General features: G+C 46.6%; 1 protein-coding gene across 5 annotated transcripts in view; it reads left to right on the top strand.

The window, feature by feature from the left end:
• LOC137431411 (cyclic AMP-responsive element-binding protein 1) overlaps positions 1-19,109 on the top strand; it is an 83,851-nt gene that overhangs the window by 38,692 nt on the left and 26,050 nt on the right. For 3 of the 5 annotated variants that reach the window (XM_078781991.1, XM_078781988.1, XM_068122709.2), the window contains exon 3: positions 8,358-8,439. In XM_078781991.1, the coding sequence (XP_078638117.1) occupies positions 8,368-8,439 (72 nt within the window). In that variant the 5' untranslated portion in view covers positions 8,358-8,367. Of the gene's footprint in view, positions 1-103; positions 220-8,357; positions 8,440-19,109 lie in introns of all 5 variants that reach the window. The other 2 variants (XM_078781992.1, XM_078781990.1) reach the window with 1 other exon arrangement.

Below are 19,109 nucleotides of genomic sequence, written 5' to 3'. Positions count from 1 at the left end.
TCAACATGATTCCAATGAACTTTTGGTTCTAAGTCATCTTGAAAAGTAAGTTCACCCCCATAAAAAAAATATTCCATATTAAATGCCAAGTCTGTATTTTCAGTTCAATGGTCTGGCGGCGAGGATGGAACATCACGTGATCGCTGTGAGCGAATCATTGAGCTGCTCTGGCACAGGCTGAGATTCCGTGTATAATGTTCCTCGCTGAAATGCGCTGAGGTAAATATGAATATAAAATATGCATCTCGTCAAATATTTTTAGGTAGGCCATGTCCTTCCCAGGCTCAATGGCCATGTCTATACCAAATATCAAGCACGTGAGCCTCTCCGTTTAGGAGTCTATCGGTAACATATACACACACACACACACACACACACACACACACACACACACACACACACACACACACACACACACACACACACACACACACACACAAACTGTGTTTTATTTATATAGATAAAGCTGATATAATATAACAAATATCATGAAACATTTACATTTTGTAGTCCATTGTATAATTTAAATAAACGTAAATGCAAATTTCGCATGTGGAAAAAGTAAGTACACTCCTACATTTATCACTACTTAAAATACCTAAAATTAGAATCAGGTGCACCAGCTCAGGTGCAAATGATTAGAACATCGTTAGAGAGGATCTTGGAGGAACCTGTCTTATTTAAACCTCAGATATTTCGTTTTGTTTGCTCTTTGTTGTTGAAGTGTGTGGCGTCACCATGCCAAGATCAAAAGAGTTCTCTGAGGCCTTCAGCAAGAAGGTTATAGATGCCTAGGAGTCTGGGAAGGGATTTAAAAAGATCTCTAAACAATTTGAAATCGATCATTCGACTGTCCGGAACATCATCTACAAGTGGAGAAGATTCCAAACAACTGCCAACTTATTCAGGCCAGGCCGCCCCAGCAAGTTCAGCCCGAGAGCAGACGGCAAGATGCTGAAAGAAGTCTCGAAGAACCCCAGAATGTCATCACGGGACCTATAGGTAGCTCTTGCCACTGTTTATGTCAAAGTGCACGAGTCTACCATTAGAAAGAGGCTGCACAAATTTGATCTACATGGGAGGTGTGCTAGGAGGAAACCTTTGCTGTAACTGCAACTGTAAAGCATGGTGGTGGAAAAATTATGGTTTGGGGCAGCTTTGCTGCATCAGGGCCTGGGCAGCTCACCTTCATAGAATCTACTCTGAATTTTTCATTGTACCAGAGGGTGCTTGAGGATAATGTGAGGCCACCTGTCGGAAAGTTGAAGCGCAACCGAAGGTGGACCTCGCAACATGACAATGACCCTAAACATACCAGTAAATCCACCAAGGAATGGCTGAAAAGAAAGAAATGGAGGGTTCTGGAATGGCCAAGTCAAAGCCCGGATCTAAATCCCATTGAGATGTTGTGGGGGGATTTGAAACGAGTTGTGCATGCAAGAAACTCCTCAAACATCGCACAGCTGAAAGAATTCTGCATGGAGGAGTGGGCAAAAATTTCTCCCAGTCGATGTCAGAGACTGGTAGACAGTTATAAGAAACGCCTACTTGAGGTTGTTTCTGCCAAAGGGGGCAATACCACCTATTCGAGCCAAGGGTGTACTTACTTTTTCCACATGCAAAATTTGCATTTATGTTTAAATTTTACAATGGTCTACAAAATGTAAATGTTTCATGATATTTGTTATATTATATCACCTTTATATATCAATATTGTTGAAATGAAGATCAAATAGCTGTATGTTGAAATATGTTGAAAAAGTCAAAACTTGACATGGGGTGTACTTACTTTTTCACATGACTGTACATTGAATTTAAATATATGTGTAAATGATTGTCAAAAGGACTTTAAAATAAGAGCTCTCACCCTTATACATCTTTTACTCGTATCTCAGCCATAAATGTTTTAAATATTTATGTAAAAGTACTTGTAAATTTATATTAGATTCTGACATTCCTATTTTTTCTCTTTCACAGATTGAGTCAGTATGGCAACGACTAGAAAGAAATGTGGTGTTCTTTTTAGGCAGTGCAACAACATAATTTGTTGGTGCAAAGCTTCCATCAAACCGGCAAGTACTTGGACTCTATACACCGGCATCTCAATGAGAAAAAGACTGTGCGAATCTCTTGCACAGTAACTGTTCGAGAGCTTTCCCCTATCTGTGTTGATCGGGCTCGGATCCCCATAAAGGCAGAGCAGCATTGTATCAAAAAGCAGGAAACCCTCTTTGGCAGATGGAAAGACCTCAAGAGGCTTAGGAAGTGGGCAACTGATGGCGAAAAGAAGAATCAAGATGAGTTTGTGAATTCTTTAGATGACCTATTTGACATTGCTCATGCGGATGCTGTTTCTTTGATCAAAATCCCTGAAGACAAAGAATTTCTCCTCGCCCAACGTGAGAAAGGACGCCAAGGAACAATGGGGTCAGTTGATAAGGCCCTAGCTGAGAAGGAAGAACGTCAGGCCTTGAAAAGGCAAGCAGATGTGCGCAGACAGCAAAAGGCCCTCACTGACCAAGAGGCTTCAACATCGTGGTCGATGCTAGCATCTTCAAGTAGTAGTGGTGAAGAGACAACAGATGATGTTGATCCTCAAGGAGCTGTAGGTGTTGCTCCTGCTAAGAAATGCAGGGGCAGTACAAACATTATCACTGACTTGACGCTGCTCTTGATCGTACACAGATGTCTGATCAAAAGGCAACTTTTGTACTAACAGAAGTAGCCTTGAGCCTCGGTCACAATCCTGAGGAAATAAATATTAACCGATCATCCATTGGACGTCAACGGCAGAAGGAACGTACTTGTTTCTCAGAGAACCTTAAGGTTGAATTCCAGAATGAAAGTCCCGTTACAGTTCATTGGGATGGGAAACTGCTTATTGATGTGACTGGGAAAGTTAATGTAGATCGTCTCCCTGTACTTATTTCCGGACAAGGAGTAAGCCAGCTACTTGGTGTCCCTAAGATACTATCAGGAATTGGTGAGGCCCAAGCAGGTGCTGTTTTCAAAGCACTGCAAGAGTGGGGTGTCACCGATCAGGTGGTATCTCTGTGCTTTGACACAACTGCTACGAACACAGGATACAGAAATGGGGCATGTGTTCTGTTGGAACAAAAAATTGGCCGTGACTTGCTGTACTTTGCATGTAAGTCACCACATTATGGAGCTGCTGCTTTCTGCAGCATTTAAAGCAGTCATGGGGAGCACCTCTGGACCTGAAGTTCTTCTGTTTAAGAGATTCCAATCAAAGTGGGACTCTATTGACCAGACTGCATTCATCTCTGGTCTCTCTGATGAATCTGTCAAAGACCACATTCTCCCTGTGACTGATAAGGTTATCGATTTTGCAAAGAAGCAGCTTGACCTCAATCAGCCACGTGATGATTATAAAGAACTTCTGGAACTGACCATTTTGTTTCTTGGAGGAGTTCCTGCTCGTGGCATTCATTTCCGTGCTCCTGAAGCGATTCACCATGCAAGATGGATGTCGAAGGCCATCTACAGTCTCAAAATCTGGCTTTTCCACCAAGAGTTCAAGCTGACGGCATGAGAGAGGAATGGCCTATGAGAAATTTGTCTGTTTCTGAAGTGTATTTGCAAGTCTGGATGAAAGCTCCAAGTGCAGCTGAAGCTCCAATGAACGATCTGCTGCTGATGAAGACCTTGATCTCGTACAAGACTGCAAGTCGTGCAATCTCAACAGCCACCAGTGAGAAGTTGAGGAACCATCTGTGGTACTTGTCAGAAGAGCTGGTGGGGTTGGCCTTCTTCGACAAACAAGTGCCTATCGCAACTAAACAACTGATGGTGGAAGCACTGAAAGGCGAGCGTCCATTAGATGAAGAACCATCAAAGATGCCATGGCCTGACATGAAAGCCTTAAGCGAGAAGGGAATTGAAGAATTTGTGTCACCACACACAAAAACATTCTTCGAAAAGTTGAAAATCTCGTCAGACTTAACTGTGGATCCAAGCACATGGGGTGACCATGAAGGCTACAGAGCTGCTGTGGAACAGATCAGGGAGTTGAAGGTCGTAAATGACCATGCTGAACGAGGTGTGGCCCTCATGAAAAGTTACAACGGGCTCCTTACCAAGGATGAGGAGCAACTCCAATTCTTACTTCAGGTCGTGTCTGAACACCGCCGTACTTATCCTGACTGTCGGAAAGCAACATTGGCTAAAATCAGGCAGCAATGATATGACTTATGTTGGTGAGAACCTTCAAACAACAACAACAACAGGCATTTTAAGGCCATTTTCCCTGCAAGAGTGGGGGTTAGCGGGAGTTGGTGAGAACCTTCCTTGACTATAAACTAATATAATAACATCAGGAAATATAATAACATCAGGAATGTTAAATAGAATGAGAAATGAAAAGAACTTTAAGAAGTGTATTTGTACAGTAGTATATTTTGTTGTGTACTCTCTATATATAAAATCTTGATTCTTGAAGGTGCCTGGACTACCTCTAAATATAAACAGACTTGTATGACATTTTGACTGCAGTGTTTCTATCCCAAATGGATCACATTTAGGCCATGAGAACATTCAAATTAACATTTTAAAATTTTCACCCCGTTTAAGGGCCACCCTATATTATACATACATATATACAGTACTCGCTACAAGTATTGGAACAGTGAAGTCAAAGTTGTTATTATGGCTCCATACTCAAGAAATTTGGATTTGAAATTTATGTGTGTGTGTGTGTGTGTGTGTGTGTGTGTGTGTGTGTGTGTGTGTGTGTGTGTGTGTGTGTGTGTGTGTGTGTGTGTGTGTGTATGTGTGTGTGTGTGTGTGTGTGTGTGTGTGTGTGTGTGTATATATATATGTATATATATATGTATATATGTATATATATATATATATATATATATATATATATATATATATATATATATATATATATATATATATATATATATATATATTTGAAATATATATATATATATATATATTTGAAATATATATATATATATATATATATATATATATATATATATATATATATATATATATATATATATACAGTGGTACCTCGGCTTACGAGTTTAATCCGTTCCGTGACGGAGCTCGTAAGCCAAATCGCTCGTAAGTCAAAGCAAATTTTCCCATTCAAATGCATTGAAATGCTATTAATCCGTTCCAGCCTCAAAAAAAAAACACCAATTTTTTTTGTTAGGTGCTTTTAAATAACAAATAATGTATAAACAAGCACGACCTCGTATATACTGTACATAATACAAGAGAATGTAAAGAAATAAACTGGTTTTATTAAGCAGAGGAGAAGAGCATGCCAGGTGAGGTGTGCGTGTTGTCGACTTGGCGAGGCAGTACGATCGTACTCCTTCTACGATATGTACGATTTTGAAGCAGAAGGAGTCCATAAAGGCTATAACGCCAGCCAAGGGCGTTACGATTATTTCAAAGCTCCGGACCTCTATCCATGAAGATATGGAGAAGTTGTTGTTTGTGTGGTTGAAGGAGAAGCAGCTCGCAGGAGATACCGTGACCGAGAGCATCATGTGTTTGAAAAGATTGAAACTCGGATATCGAGCACGGACCACGAGGTGTTTTTTCTTTTTTCTTAATCTCGGTTTCAGTGAACTTTTGCTCTGTGCTCACGTGTACTGTACCTGTACCTGTAATGGTACGTCAGAGGATGGCACCTGTTGTCATCATATTAAGTGCAAGATGTTCTGCATCGTAAGTTGGTACACCGTGGTCTTTCGGCGGTGTTTAAGCCGGCCGTCTTGGCTTCTGTCACCATTGGCATTGAGTCTTTCGATGTAGGTAGGTCGTTGTGTGCCGGTGCCTTGGCCGAATTCCTTCATTGCTGCATTGTTAGCTCACCTGGTTTTTTATACCACATCTTTGGTTATCGGACCAGCGAATGACGTCATCTCCTCCAAAGTATGGCTTATTCTCACTTGTCTTGGACGATCTTCTACTTCTAGCCTTCCACCGTGCATTTGGTGTCCACTGTACTTACTGTACAGTGCCTGGTAAAATTGATGTAATGGGTTTTTGACCGTCAACGCCATGAACCGTCATGAACCGTCATGAACCGTCAACCGCCATGAACCGCCATGAACCGTCAACGCCATGAACCGCTAACACTCAAAAGCCCATTTATCGCGCCTTATAAAGCAAAACGCAAACCGAAAGCCATGCCTCTCAAGCGAGGCGTGCTTCCGTGGTCACGTGATCCACAGGTGTAGCTCATTATACCCGCACGCGCGACACGCTTTGGCGGTCACGTGACCAGCCACTCTGGAGGCGGGGATCCCCGCCGATGACGTCACCGGCTGGAGCAAGGAGATTCCTCGCTCATGTATTTCGACGATTGCGTGTTTTATATCCAAGCAGAGATGCTTTCACGGCAAGATAACCGCGTGACCGGAACCGGAAGCCACAACCGGAAAATTCAAAAAAATAAATTTTTTGAGCTCGTACATCGGATCTCGGCTCGTATCCCAAAGCAACAAACCGCCCGAGCGACGGCTCGTATCCCGAAAAACTCGTACGTTGGGGCACTCGTAAGCCGAGGTACCACTGTATATATATATATATATATATATATATATATATATATATATATATATATATATATATATATATATATATATATATATATATATATATATATATATATATTGTTACGGTCCGTGGATTAGATGTTATTTACCGAGCGGAGGCACCGCGGCCGAACAGTTTTTCCCCGATTCACCCAGACGTTGGCCGTATCGCGCCACAGCTATTCAATATGGAAACCTCTAAAGCGACCGAATGTAAAGAGGAAGAAGAAGAAGAAGACGTACGGAGGAATAACAGGTTTTATTAATTATTTTCACAAGCCAAAGCAAAGAGAGCAGTTGGTTATATACAGAAAATGGAAGGAGCAGGCACACAGTGAAATCTTTAGCTTACCTATACAAGCTTAATTAATAAACCCCAGGACAACGTTGAAGACAGACGGACGATCACACTTACATGGGGAAATGCAGGCAGGAATGAATGGCTTGGAGATGGGTGGCTTTTAGAGGCAAGGAAGGTTCAGCGGGTACTGGGCACGGTCGGGCCAGAAGGCACCGCCGTCAAGAAGCCGAGCTTTGGTCCCAAACTGCGCGGGCGAAGTTCCTTTCTCTGTACTGCTGCCTCGTGCGCTCCTTGCGTTGCCCCGGTCCGCCTTTCCTGCAGCGCGGCACGTCTCACGGCGGCACGGTCACACCTGCTCGTCTCCAGCGCATCTCATGGACCCATCTCCGTAAAAGCTCATCTCGTCTCTCCTTTGGGGAGCGTCCCGCGGCGGGTTATAGAGGCCCCGCCCTTCACCCTTTGCGAACCTCCCCCAAACGTTCTCTCTCCGCCCTCTCAAGCCAAACCCCTCGTTCTGGGTTGGATGAGCGGGGCCGACTTACTCCTCCCCTCTATGACGAGGTGGAGACCCGCCTTTCTTCTTCAGCGTTACCTCGTGCGTAATGGAGTCAAATGCAGCAAAGTGGACGGCAGATGGAAATGCAGCAAAGTGCCTAAAGAGGCAATTGCAGCAAACTGGCGAACCTGGCACTTGGAAGCTGCCATGGGGCGTCGGAGGGCCTACTCTTATTTAATTCGGTGCAATGAAGAGTCAAACTAGTGGGAACCACATCCTTAGCCTACACAGAGAATAAGGGACTAACTATTTAAAAGGATATATCGTGTCCTGTGTGTAGGTTTATGGAATTAACTAAGAGGACGAGCTGCGACCATTCTTTACATTACGAGGGTCAGTTACACACAACAAAACCATACTTTTCACATTCGTTACACTTTCTCCAAAATTGTTACACTTCTCAAAACCGTTACACTTCTCAAATTCGTTACAATATATATAGTGCCTTCAGAAAGTATTCACACCCCTCGACTTTTTTGCATTTTGTTGTGTTACAATCTGAATTTAAAATGGATTCAATTGAGGTTTTTTGTCACTGATCGACACATAACAGCACGCTAGACCTCTGAGGTGACAATATCATTGTCTGCACAACAAGCCGTGAACAGCATGAATTGTCTGCATTTTTGTCTCTTGACCACTGGTAGGATAGTATGTTTACCTTGTGACTTAGGGAAGAAAGCGAGAAAAACTTATTTCTCAAATGGATGGAGGTTTTTGGTTGTGATTGAAACGATTGTGCCTAGTCTCTTCGGTTTTGATCCTGCCTTGAAAAAGCATTTGTTCCACATATGTATTGTCACGATGGTTGCAATTTTGGCATGACGGAGTGCCATTGCACATGGCACTGTAGCCTCATCCAGGGGAAAAGACTATTTGATTGAGGATTAGATCATTAGACCGAATTTTGCTGCAGGTGAACGGGAATGGATTTGACTGGTGAGAGAAAGAGTGAAACGATCGACATCGATCAACCCCTCAAAATAGCCATCGATCCGGTAAGTTGGGTTGGCAATTTTGAGCAATCTCTGATTCTTGTAAAAGCTTGTACTTTTCCACCGCATGCAGGATGAAGGTGTGAGGGGGTGTACTCTTTCGATGTACTCTTTCAGGAATTGCAATGAAATTAAGAAACATTGGACAACTCAAACAGTACATGGGATCTTGGATCCCATGCTCATAAGGTGACAAGTGACAGAGGCCAGTTCTATGCTCATCTTGGTTATTATTAGTTATTATTTTATCTTGTATGAACCATCTCTAATAAGTGTGTGGCTAATCTTTATCAAATGAAGTGCAACCTTTAAATTATTATATATTATTTGTATGCATTGATTTCCACCTCTAATCTTGTGCTAAGGGCTGTATAGGAGGCACTACCTTTATTTACCAGGTTGCATTTTAGTGCCCACCCCAAGTTGCTCTGAGGTCATTAAAAGTTAATCTCGTAATGTGAACGAGCATCACAGGGAAGGCAGATTGAGGCCCCTGTATTTGCACATGGAGTCGGGGTGGTAAAGTAAGATACCGTAATTGAAATGGAGAAAAGAGATAGGAGGAAGGGAAAGGAAGAAAGGGAAATGATTGTGCAGGAGTAAAAAAAGGTAGGTTGTGGGTGCGTGCGTGCACGTGTGTGTGTGCACCAGGGAAAGGGGGAGGTGGGTGCATTTATAGAGAAACCAGTCGGGGGGAGTGAAATTCTGTCATTTTTGCATGCACTGGAAACACCCGATCTGTTCGGGAGTAGCCAAAGGAAGGGCCCAGGGGGTGAGGGGGGGGGGGGGCGGTAGGGTAGCATGGGGTAACATGGACATGTAGGGGCAACATGGGGGTAATACGATAATACCATGGCTCTAGAGTCATTATTATTATTACCTTCATCTCTGAGGTTAATATGTATTCACCCCTGCTTGTTTATTCGTGAGTAGAGTATCTCAAAAGGTTATGGATGGATTTAGACGAAATTGGGTGGACATATTGGGTATTTGCAACGGTCAAATTGATTAGATTTTGGTGAAGATCCGGATAGTAGATTTTTGAAGTGATTCGTCCCCATTGATGGATATTTTAAAAAAAAAAACCACCTTTAGAGGCCATTTTTCCCCGCAAAGTGGGGGTTGGCCTTTTTCGGGAACCGTGGTTGTTGTTGTTTTTCGGTCCCCTTTTTGAAGCAATGTTTTACGGCCGGATGCCCTTCCTGACGCCAACCCTTCTTGCCGCCTTTTTTTTTTTTTAACGACAAACAGGGAATTACCAGTGAACTGGTACTCAATTAGCCGACCTCGGAAGGATGACAGGCTGAGTCAACCCCCCTGGCGTTAATTCAGCAATCGACCGGGATTCGAACCCAGGATCCTAGGATCCTAAGCCGGCACCCTAGCCGCTAGCCCAACACCAGGGTTTTTGGATAAATAGGATAAAATGGATAAATAGGGTAAAAAGCTCAGTGGACTTTTTGCTCCACCAAATAACAGCGAAACGGAGTCGAGTAAAAGGGTGAAAATTCTACAGACACTGTGATAAATAACTACCTCTGTCGGTTTGAATGTTTGAAAGAGAATAGACGTCTGGATCAATTTTTGAATTAAATTTAAATCCCGATTTATATATACATATAAACGCGAGTTGTCTGTGTGTGTGTCCACGTTTTATTCAGAGATGGCTGAACAGATCTTCATCAAACTTTCAGAGGTTCATCACTGAGTGTCTGGGGTTGCTTTAGGCAAAAAAAAAAAAAAAAATCGCCTGATAGTGCCGAAGCCTTTTTAAACGAATGACAGTTATATCCAAGTACACATTCGCATAAATAAATACAAAACAATTACCAGACATTTGAATACAAATAAATCAAACAATTCCGGAAGTGTACGAATTTGGTAGTATGGCTTCTTCTTCTTCTTCCTGATCGGCATCACACTTAACTCAGAAACGTGAGCCACATTCACTCAGAAACGTGAGCCACATTCACTCAAACGTGAGCCACTCCCCTTCCTCTCCTGCCTCCCCCCTCACCCCCTTCCCTCCTCTTTCCCCCCTCCCCCCTCCTCCCCCCTCTCCCCACCCTTGCCCCTCCTTCCCCCCTCCCCTTCCCCCCCTCCTCTCCCCTTTAAGATATAAATTCTCTGTAAAAGAGCTTTCACTTCTGACTGCTCCCCTTCCCTCTCTCCCACCCTTCCCCCCTCCCCTTCCCCCCCTCCCCTCCCGTCCTCTCACCCTCCTGGTCCACATTCCGCAGCCCGGGGACCAACTCCCTCCAAGGCTGTGCCAAATTAAATTCCCATTTAACCATAAATTTATTTTTCCTTTAAATTTTTCCTTTTTTATTAATTTTTATTTCCCGTCCCAAACCGCAGCTGCAGGTAACAACTCCCTCAGGTTGTTCTGCCTCTCCCTGCAGCTACTCCACATTCCCTACCAGGACCAAATTCTCCGAGGCTCTATCTCCTGACTCTCCATGGTCCAAATCCAGCTCGGAGCCAACACACTCCCCAAACTGGTTATTCAATTTCGGAGCCTCTTGTACCCAATCATTGCGCATGGTGAGGGTCTCCTCAGTCACTTCAACACCCTCCTCGGACCGACTCACCTCATCCCCCAAGCTCCTTTGGGCCTGGTCAAACTCTACCTCCAAGGGACTGTCCCAGGTCCCCAACCGCTGCATCAAATGATTTTCATCACCATTACAAATCATTTCTGGCCCCCACAGGCCTTGATCAATAAATACCCGGTCTGGTTCCGTTACACGGACCCCCAATACCTCTACCCCCTCTTGCACTGCACAACTGCCCTTGTGCTGCACCACTCCAAATTCATCCCCCTGTTGAGGTGTTGTGACATCCACCCAGCCCCGATAACCCTCCAGGCCACCATGTGGTAAACGTTCCCCATTTACCTCTTGGCACTCCCCATTTACCTCCACACATGCCGCAATCAAATTTTCCCCATTTCCTCACAATTTTAATTTAATTGCCATTCCTGGCTCCTGAGCCCCATGTGAATCATTCCTTGGTTCTTCCTTTATCTCATTTATTTGCTCACATGGTGTTTTCGTTTCTTTAATCTGGGCATCCAGTCTTTCACTACCTCCCCTTATTATCCCCCTCAATTCATTCCTAAGAGTATCCATTTTTTTATTCAATTCCCCCATCTGCTCACTCTGAGCATCCATTTTATTTTCCATTCGCTCACTGCGTTCACTCTGAGCCTTAATGCTGTCATCAATTTGCTTCATAAATTGCATTAAAGCCTGAGTATCTATCGGGGCCGCCTTGATAGCGGGAAAGCTCCATCACTATGCTCCACCCCAACTACCTCCGACCCACTTCCAAGGCTATCCGCACCTTCCACCCTTTCTTCCATATCGCGTACCTCTTCCATCCGTGGAGAAGAGGTAGCTTTCCTGCGCGTATTTTACCTCAGGAACCGATATAACTTAAAAGACGCGCCGTTCGCGTCTCGCTCTCCAATCGACTATGCAATTTTAATCGCCTCCGACTGTGAAGATTTTGCGTCTGAATGCTGGGTGCGATGTACACCCGACCGTGTCGATCGCAGCCACGGACAAAATTTTTTTTGTCCGTCGGGCCCGTATCCTTACTCCTGACACCACTTTATAATAGGGTTCAAAACCCCCTCTTGACAACACTTGTCGCGCGAATGCCTTCCGGTTAATACCGTGGGATCGCGGATGGCCAAACGGGCTTTAACTCCGAGGCCACGATCAATTGCGGATTTCACTAGGCAGCACGGGAGGAAGAAGGAAGAAGAAGAAGCGGCGAAAGTTCTTACCTGACGCGATCTCACCGTCAGCTACGATCCTGCAGGGAATGAACTCACACGAACACAGGATTTTGAATAGAAAAGAAAATAATACAAGGATTTATTCACAATAAATAGCGGGACAGGAAAATAACGCGCCGGCAATCACGAAACCCCTCCAATGGAGCGCTCCCACACTTCACTTCAAATACAAACAAATGGGAATGAATTAAATCAAAGAAACCATTGTGTGTGCCTTTGTGGATGTGAGCTTATCTCAGTCTGGCTGGATGTGTCCATCAGGAATCGCCCAGGCTCCGGCGCTCGCGCGAAGCAGGCCTCCGTCCGCCTCGCTCACGCTCTGCTAGGCCCCGAGCCACCCGCTCGCCCCGGTCTCACCTGCTCAGCGGCACGCTTTGCTCGCCCGCTCGTCGGTTGCACGCGAGGTCCTGTTTGCTCGTAGCACCAAGCCTCGCTCCAAGCACCAAGAGCACCAAGAGCACCACGAAGAACTCAGGGAAGAAAGCACCAATAGCACGCGCAGAACCCAGAGCGAAGAAGAGCGATCAAAATGCCCGCGAGCGAGTTTTTTTTCACCTGCGGTGTGTCCGTCAGCCCTTTCTCTCCCAATCAGTCCCTCACTTGGTGGTCAACACACAGTCTCCAGACTTAAACCCCATCAAGCTGGTTTGGGATGAACTGGACAGAAGGGTGAACGCAAAGCAACCTACAAGTGCAACACATTTGTGGGAACTTCTGCAACAGTGTTGGGAAGAACTTCCCGAACAATATTTGATTTCCATTGTAGAAAGAATTCCACGAGTGTGTTCGGCGGTTATATCTGCAAAAGGTGGCTACTTTGCTGAGTCAAAATTTTAAATTAAATTTTGTTAAACAAAATGATTCTATGATTTATTTTTTTATCTCCAATTGTTTATTTGTTCTATGCTTAATTTCAGAGTACATTGAGACATTAAACTGCGTAAATTTCAATAAAAACTGGAAAAATGTAGGTGTTCTAAAACTCTTGACCGGTAGTGTGTATGTATATATATTGTTGCGAATATGGAATTTGGCCTCCATATCCGCTTGTAAATATTCCCCTATTTTCTCCAATACTCCCCAACTTTCCCCAATCCCCCATTCCCTAGTCCCATTGCATGTAAATAACAATCAGTAGAGCCGACCTTCCCCTTATTCCCCCATTAAATGTCGTGCCCAGGTCCACCGCACCACACGTAGACAACTTTCGGACATCTTCCTAGTTATTCTTATTCTATGTCAGTTAAGGCCTCGTCTCCATTAATTATGACTCTTCGTTGCACCAGAATGTGATTATATGGCATCAGTAGTGAGTTTAGGACCTTTCCCATACCTCCTTCCATCTTCTTCCCCAACAATTACAACAACAACAGAGGAGATGGCGGCGGAGCGGGGGAGGATGCGTCCTCACACCGGCTCGATTAGCGCCATTGACCACGCGCTCCACGGGGTTACCACGGAGGGGCTGGCTGTCAGCTCCTCCTCAAGGGCGGAGCCTGGTAACCCCCCGCACCCAATCAGAAGGGCGGACCGATTCCATCTGGGGCGGCGCTAACGAGCCGAGGGCGTGTCACTCCCCGCCGGATATACGCGGCCCCGCGCCGGATGTGACGTCAGATGCGCCCCCAGCTGGAGAAAGAAGGACCTGCGAGCGCTGAAACAGATGCGCCTGAGTTTGGAGAGGCCTGAGAAAGAACGTCACCTCTGAGCGCTGCGACGAGACCTCCCCGCATCTCTGGACCGAACCGTGTACCCTGCTTTGAGCCAAGAGTGCACCTTGAGCCATCGATACCCGCTTTCCTGCCATCAACCCCCGTGTGAGTCAGCCGTTGTTCCGTTTGTCTGTCGTCTGTCCGGGAATAATATAAGATTGTGTCTAAGTGCTTGTCTTTCTATGTTGTACCTCTCGTCCCTGTAATCTGACCTTCCGCACGAATATAATCTCCTCCGGAGGTCTTGAGAACCGTATCCCTGGTGTCGTCATTTTAATCCCAGCCGTGTGTCTGTTCCTTCATTGACCTAGCATCGCGCGACTAGTCAACGTTCGGCTTCGGGTATAATATCGAGTATAATCTTGTGCAGACGTGGTCATCCCAAAACCGCTCGGTGAATAACATCCAAGCCACGTCTGTAACAATTGGTGTCAGGAGTGGGATTCGAACCCGGGACTAAATTTATTAGGCCCAAATTTGTAACAGTTAGAATCGATTTGGAGCGCGTTTCCCGCGCGAAATTATAACGGCCGAAATTTGAATTTGTTTTACGAAAATAAAAAATAAAAATAAAACCGAATTTTGAAAGTCGCGCTATGGCGGATCAAGACAGCTGGGGTCCGGTAGAGGAGAGAGAGGTAGGGTCGATCCAGGACCAAAATGAGGGACAGGAGGAGAGCGAAGCAGTGAGGGCGGCAGGTTCGCAAAATAGCGCCGTCACGCACGAAGAAGCGGGCGCGCAAAATGGCGCCTCGCTGATCACCGCGCCAGCGACCGTGGCAGCGCCCCTGGTGGATTCGAACCTTTTCCTCCTGCAAATGGGGGCCCTTATGGAGAGGCTAGAAGCAAAAATGGGGGTAATGGGAAACGAAATGGGGGTAATGAGGGACGAAGCGAGGGGTACCAGTGAGGGGTTAGACAATAATTTTAAGGGATTAGACAAGAAATTTGGGAAGTTAGACAATAATTTTGAGGAGTTAGACAAGAAATTTGGGAAGTTAGACAATAATTTTGAGGGGTTAGACAACGGGATAAAAGAGGTGAGAAATGGGTTAATAGGGTTAGAAAACAGTATGGAAGGCAAATTGAGGGACATGAGGGACCAAGCGGAAAGGGAAGTTAAACAAATGGAGCAGCAGATAGAGGGGGTCAGAATGGGGGTAGAAACCAAACTGGATGCTCACAGGGAGGAAATGGAGCAGATGAGGGTGGCATCTGGGCAGGAGATGCAAGTGATGGGAGAAGAGATCAGAAGAGGTGTGAGTGAGGAGGTCGGAGGAGTGCGCGAGGAGGTGAGGCACTGTAAGGAGCACATGGAGAAGGAGGTGAGAAAGGGGACTGTAAAGTTACAAGGGGGCATAGAGGTCCTGACGCAGGAGGTGGAACAGCTGACGGAGGGACAAAAAGGACTAACGGAGCAGGTTCAAAGGAACACTGCGGTATTAGGAGGGTTGAAAGCGACACAAAACGACATAAAAAACGACTTGATAGCGACAAAGAGAGAATGTCAGATGGTACGTGAGGGACTGACAACGAGGTTGGACGAGGTGATAGAGGTAATGGAGACGAAGGACCGGCAGGTGAGGACGCACCTGGAAACGGTCAAGGTAGCCTTGGAGGACGAGCTTGAGGAGACGTACCGGGGAATAAAAGAGGTGAAGCACAAATTAGAAGAAGTGGAAGAAGGGATGAGCGAAATTAAGAAGCGACGGAGAGGGGATAAGAAAGAAATAAAAGAGGAGATAAAAGAATTGGTCCAAAGTCTGTGTTTGGATCGTGATGATGTGCTCATTAACCGGATGAGGGATTCGCAGGTGATGGAGGAGAAGCGAAGAGGAAGAGGACCCGGTGTAAGTGGTGACCAATATGGTCGTGCGTATGATGCGCCAGGGGATTTAAGAAGCTTGGGGGTCGAGATAGACCCGGGTGTTCGTGAGAGGCCACTGGTGAAGTGTGCGACAGGTCTGGTGTGCGAAAAAGGAGGTGTGCGAGAAAGTCCGACTCTGGGGTGTGTGAGGAAAAAGTGCACGCCAAGGAGTGAGGGTGCAGGCGAGAGTGAGTCGGTCGTAGCGAGTGTGCGAGGGAGCACATGGAAGCGCGGTGTGGTGAGTGTTACAGAGGGTGTAACGGGAGAGTGTGCGCGAGAAAGGTGTGTGACGGGCAGGTGCATGGGGAAAGAGTGCGCTGTCAAGAGTAAGGGTGAGTGCGCTGTCAGGAATGGAGGTGAAAGTAGTGAGAGTGACAAGGAGAGTGAGTTAGTTGTGACAGGTGAGCGAGGATGTACACCTGGGATGGAAGGATGCACACCTGGAATGGTAGAGCGTGAGTGGGAATGCACGCTGGAGTTGGTGGTGAGGCACGTGGTTGGGTGTGCGAATGAGGGCACACCTGTGATTGTCACAGAGGAGGTGACCGAGGAGGGGGCGCGAAGCGGTGTATTGGTGAGGTGTGCGAGCAACGAATGTGTGCCAAAGTGTTCGGTGGTCAGGTGTGTGACCAAGGCTGTGAGTGGAATGGGTGTACCTGGGTGTGTAAGGAAAGGTACGAGGAGCATGGGCACGGCTGGATGTGTGAGCAAGGAACGGGCTGCGGGATGTAAGCATGCAGGTGAAGCATCGACGTTAGACGGGGTAGAGTTTAGAACGACTTATAGCCGAATCGGGCCCTCGGTGCGTGCTGGGCCTCGCTTTGAACGGCCGCGTCCGTGCTCCACCAGGCGGAGCGGGCGGCAGGATAGGAAGGGTCGTCATGGCGACCACTTTTTGGTGAGGCATTCCGGCAGGCCGAGATCGAGCCATGGGATGGCTCCGTGCCGAGATGGTGCGTGGGATCTCGGCCCGGGTAAACCTCCTTCCCTGCACCGAGTGCCGGACGCATCCAGCCGCTGGCACAAAACAACCAGCATCCATTGCTTGGCTTTACGAAGCCGGGCTTTGGACAGGGATTGGCGCACCGAGAGGTATTAGTGAGTAGACTGGGTGATGAGGTTAGTGTTTTGGACCCAAGATTAGAGAAAAACAAAATTTGATGATTGGCAAGGGATTGGCAGTGATGATTGGCAGATGATGGGCAGTGATTGGCAAATTTTTAATTTGTTGAAATTTGATGTGCAAAATTGGTAGTGAGAGACCCCCGATGTGGTGGGATGGCAAATCCACCATCCTTCCCATGGTGGGGGCAAATGCGCAATAGCTTATGGGGTGTATGGCAGTGAAAACTAGCCCGGGAGGGTTAGGATATAACGGTAGGGATCTAGAGAAGATGACCTTAGGTGACGTTAAGTTTAGTTAGTGACTGATACCTGTAGTGGGGACGCAGGTAGATTAGTATGGATGATAATGACGTGGGAGCGCAATAGTTTAAAGGGACGACTGGGAAGCGCAAGTTTCAGAAGGGAGTAGTTAGCTGAGATGATGCTGTGTGTGTGAGAATTGAACAGGTGTGATTGCACAGGTGTGCAACTGGACAGGTGTGTGGAGCAGTGTATGAGTAGTGAGTGTTGTGGATCAGCGCGAATGCGCTTGGGGAGAGAAGGGTGCAGGTGGCACCAGGTGTGAGAGCACAGGTGTGCAAGTACAGGTGTGTGGAGAGAGTTGGAGTAAGTGGTACGGAGTGGTGTGCATGGTGCGAAGGTGTGGATGGGGGAAGAGTGGACCCCTTTCACGAGTACCCGGGGCGGGTAGTGTAAGTGTTAGGTAGAGGGTCTAGGTAAATTGTGGTTGGATATTGGCATCTGTGGTGCGGTTGCAGAATGGTGTTGTGAATGGGTGCATTAGTGTTGTGGAAATGGCTGGGCGTGTAGCCTGTTAGTGTGTGTAGTTGGTTGAGCACTCCACCACTGTGAGGATGTCGGCCAGGTGAGGCCGCAGGTGGGCTCTGGGAGCCGGTAGTTGTGGATGGGGCCCGAGGATCCGGAGGATGGACCCGGGTAGCCCAGTGCCAGAGAGGGCACCGAGTGGGGAGAGTGCCAGAGGGCCTTCCCCTGGTAGTTAGGTTAGGGTAAGGAGCAGGTAAGCTCGGAGGCAACTGCAGTGGTGGAGGTGTGCAGGTGGGTAGACCCACTGGGAGAGGTACACGTCGCAGCCCAGAAATTGTACGAGGGCACCGGGAGATGAATCGGGGGAGTGAGACCCCAAATTGAAGAGCACCACAGTTTGGCCAATGGGAATTGGTTTTTAGAACCCATAGTGTAAGAGGGCCAATGGTTTGGCCGGAGAAAGACCCCGGGTAGTGTAAAGTTGTTAAAGTCACTTAGGAAATAGTTAGGATTGATGAACCTGTCGCACCATACGCAGCCACTTACCTGTGGTGATGATGATGACTCCACACCTGTGTTTTCTTTGTTTGTTGCAGGAAATGAGATTGCTGTGTGGATTTGTGAGACGCATCACGACGTGGATGAGACATTGGGGTGATTCCATCTCTCCCTCCCTAGGAGGGACTGATGTTGAATTGGTAATGGCAAATTTTGATGTTGAGTTGAAAATGGCAAATTTTGATGAGAGTTGAAAATGGCAAATTTGATTGGTTAGGAGGGAGAGAAGACGAATTTGGTTTATGGGAGGAACGGGGAAGACAGTAGGGATGTTTGTTGATTTGTAAAGTAGATGTTTATGGGTAGTGTTGTGTTTTGTGGATGCAGTAAGGGGTAAGGGAGGGGCCATGTAGGTTACCTGGTGGGGGGGGGGGGCGTACGATAGGAACGTACCTGTCTCACCTGGTTCCCATGTGCCCCCAGTGTGCATCACCTTACATTGCGTGCACTTTTGCGCCCTTACCACCTTACTCACTTGTCTGCTTCTTTTGTCTCCCACCTCCGAGGATCTGGCTTTGGGGTAGAGAGAGAGGAGAGAGAGGTGCTGGCTGCGCAGTTGTGGGCCTGCACTTTCGCTGTTTGCTGCCGGGATCGATACACCATATGGACCGCAATGTTTGTGGCCACCCACAATGGACCGCAGTTCGTTTGCGGCCAAGCACCACCCGGGGATGGACCTATGGGTCAACGTGGCACCTATGCCATACAGGTGAACCACTTTTAGTTAACACCAAGTGCACCACAAGAAGAGCAAGAGACACCTGCAGGGTTAGGGGTTGTCGAATTTATTTTTATTCCAATGAACAATGGTGACTGCACCGATTGGTGGTGGGGTGGTGCT

The sequence above is a fragment of the Myxine glutinosa genome, chromosome 7 (assembly GCF_964187855.1).
Source record: "Myxine glutinosa chromosome 7, kmMyxGlut1.1, whole genome shotgun sequence".
Taxonomy (NCBI): domain Eukaryota; kingdom Metazoa; phylum Chordata; class Myxini; order Myxiniformes; family Myxinidae; genus Myxine; species Myxine glutinosa.
Note: the sequence above shows the minus strand (reverse complement) of the source record. Positions and strands in the feature narration are given on the sequence as shown.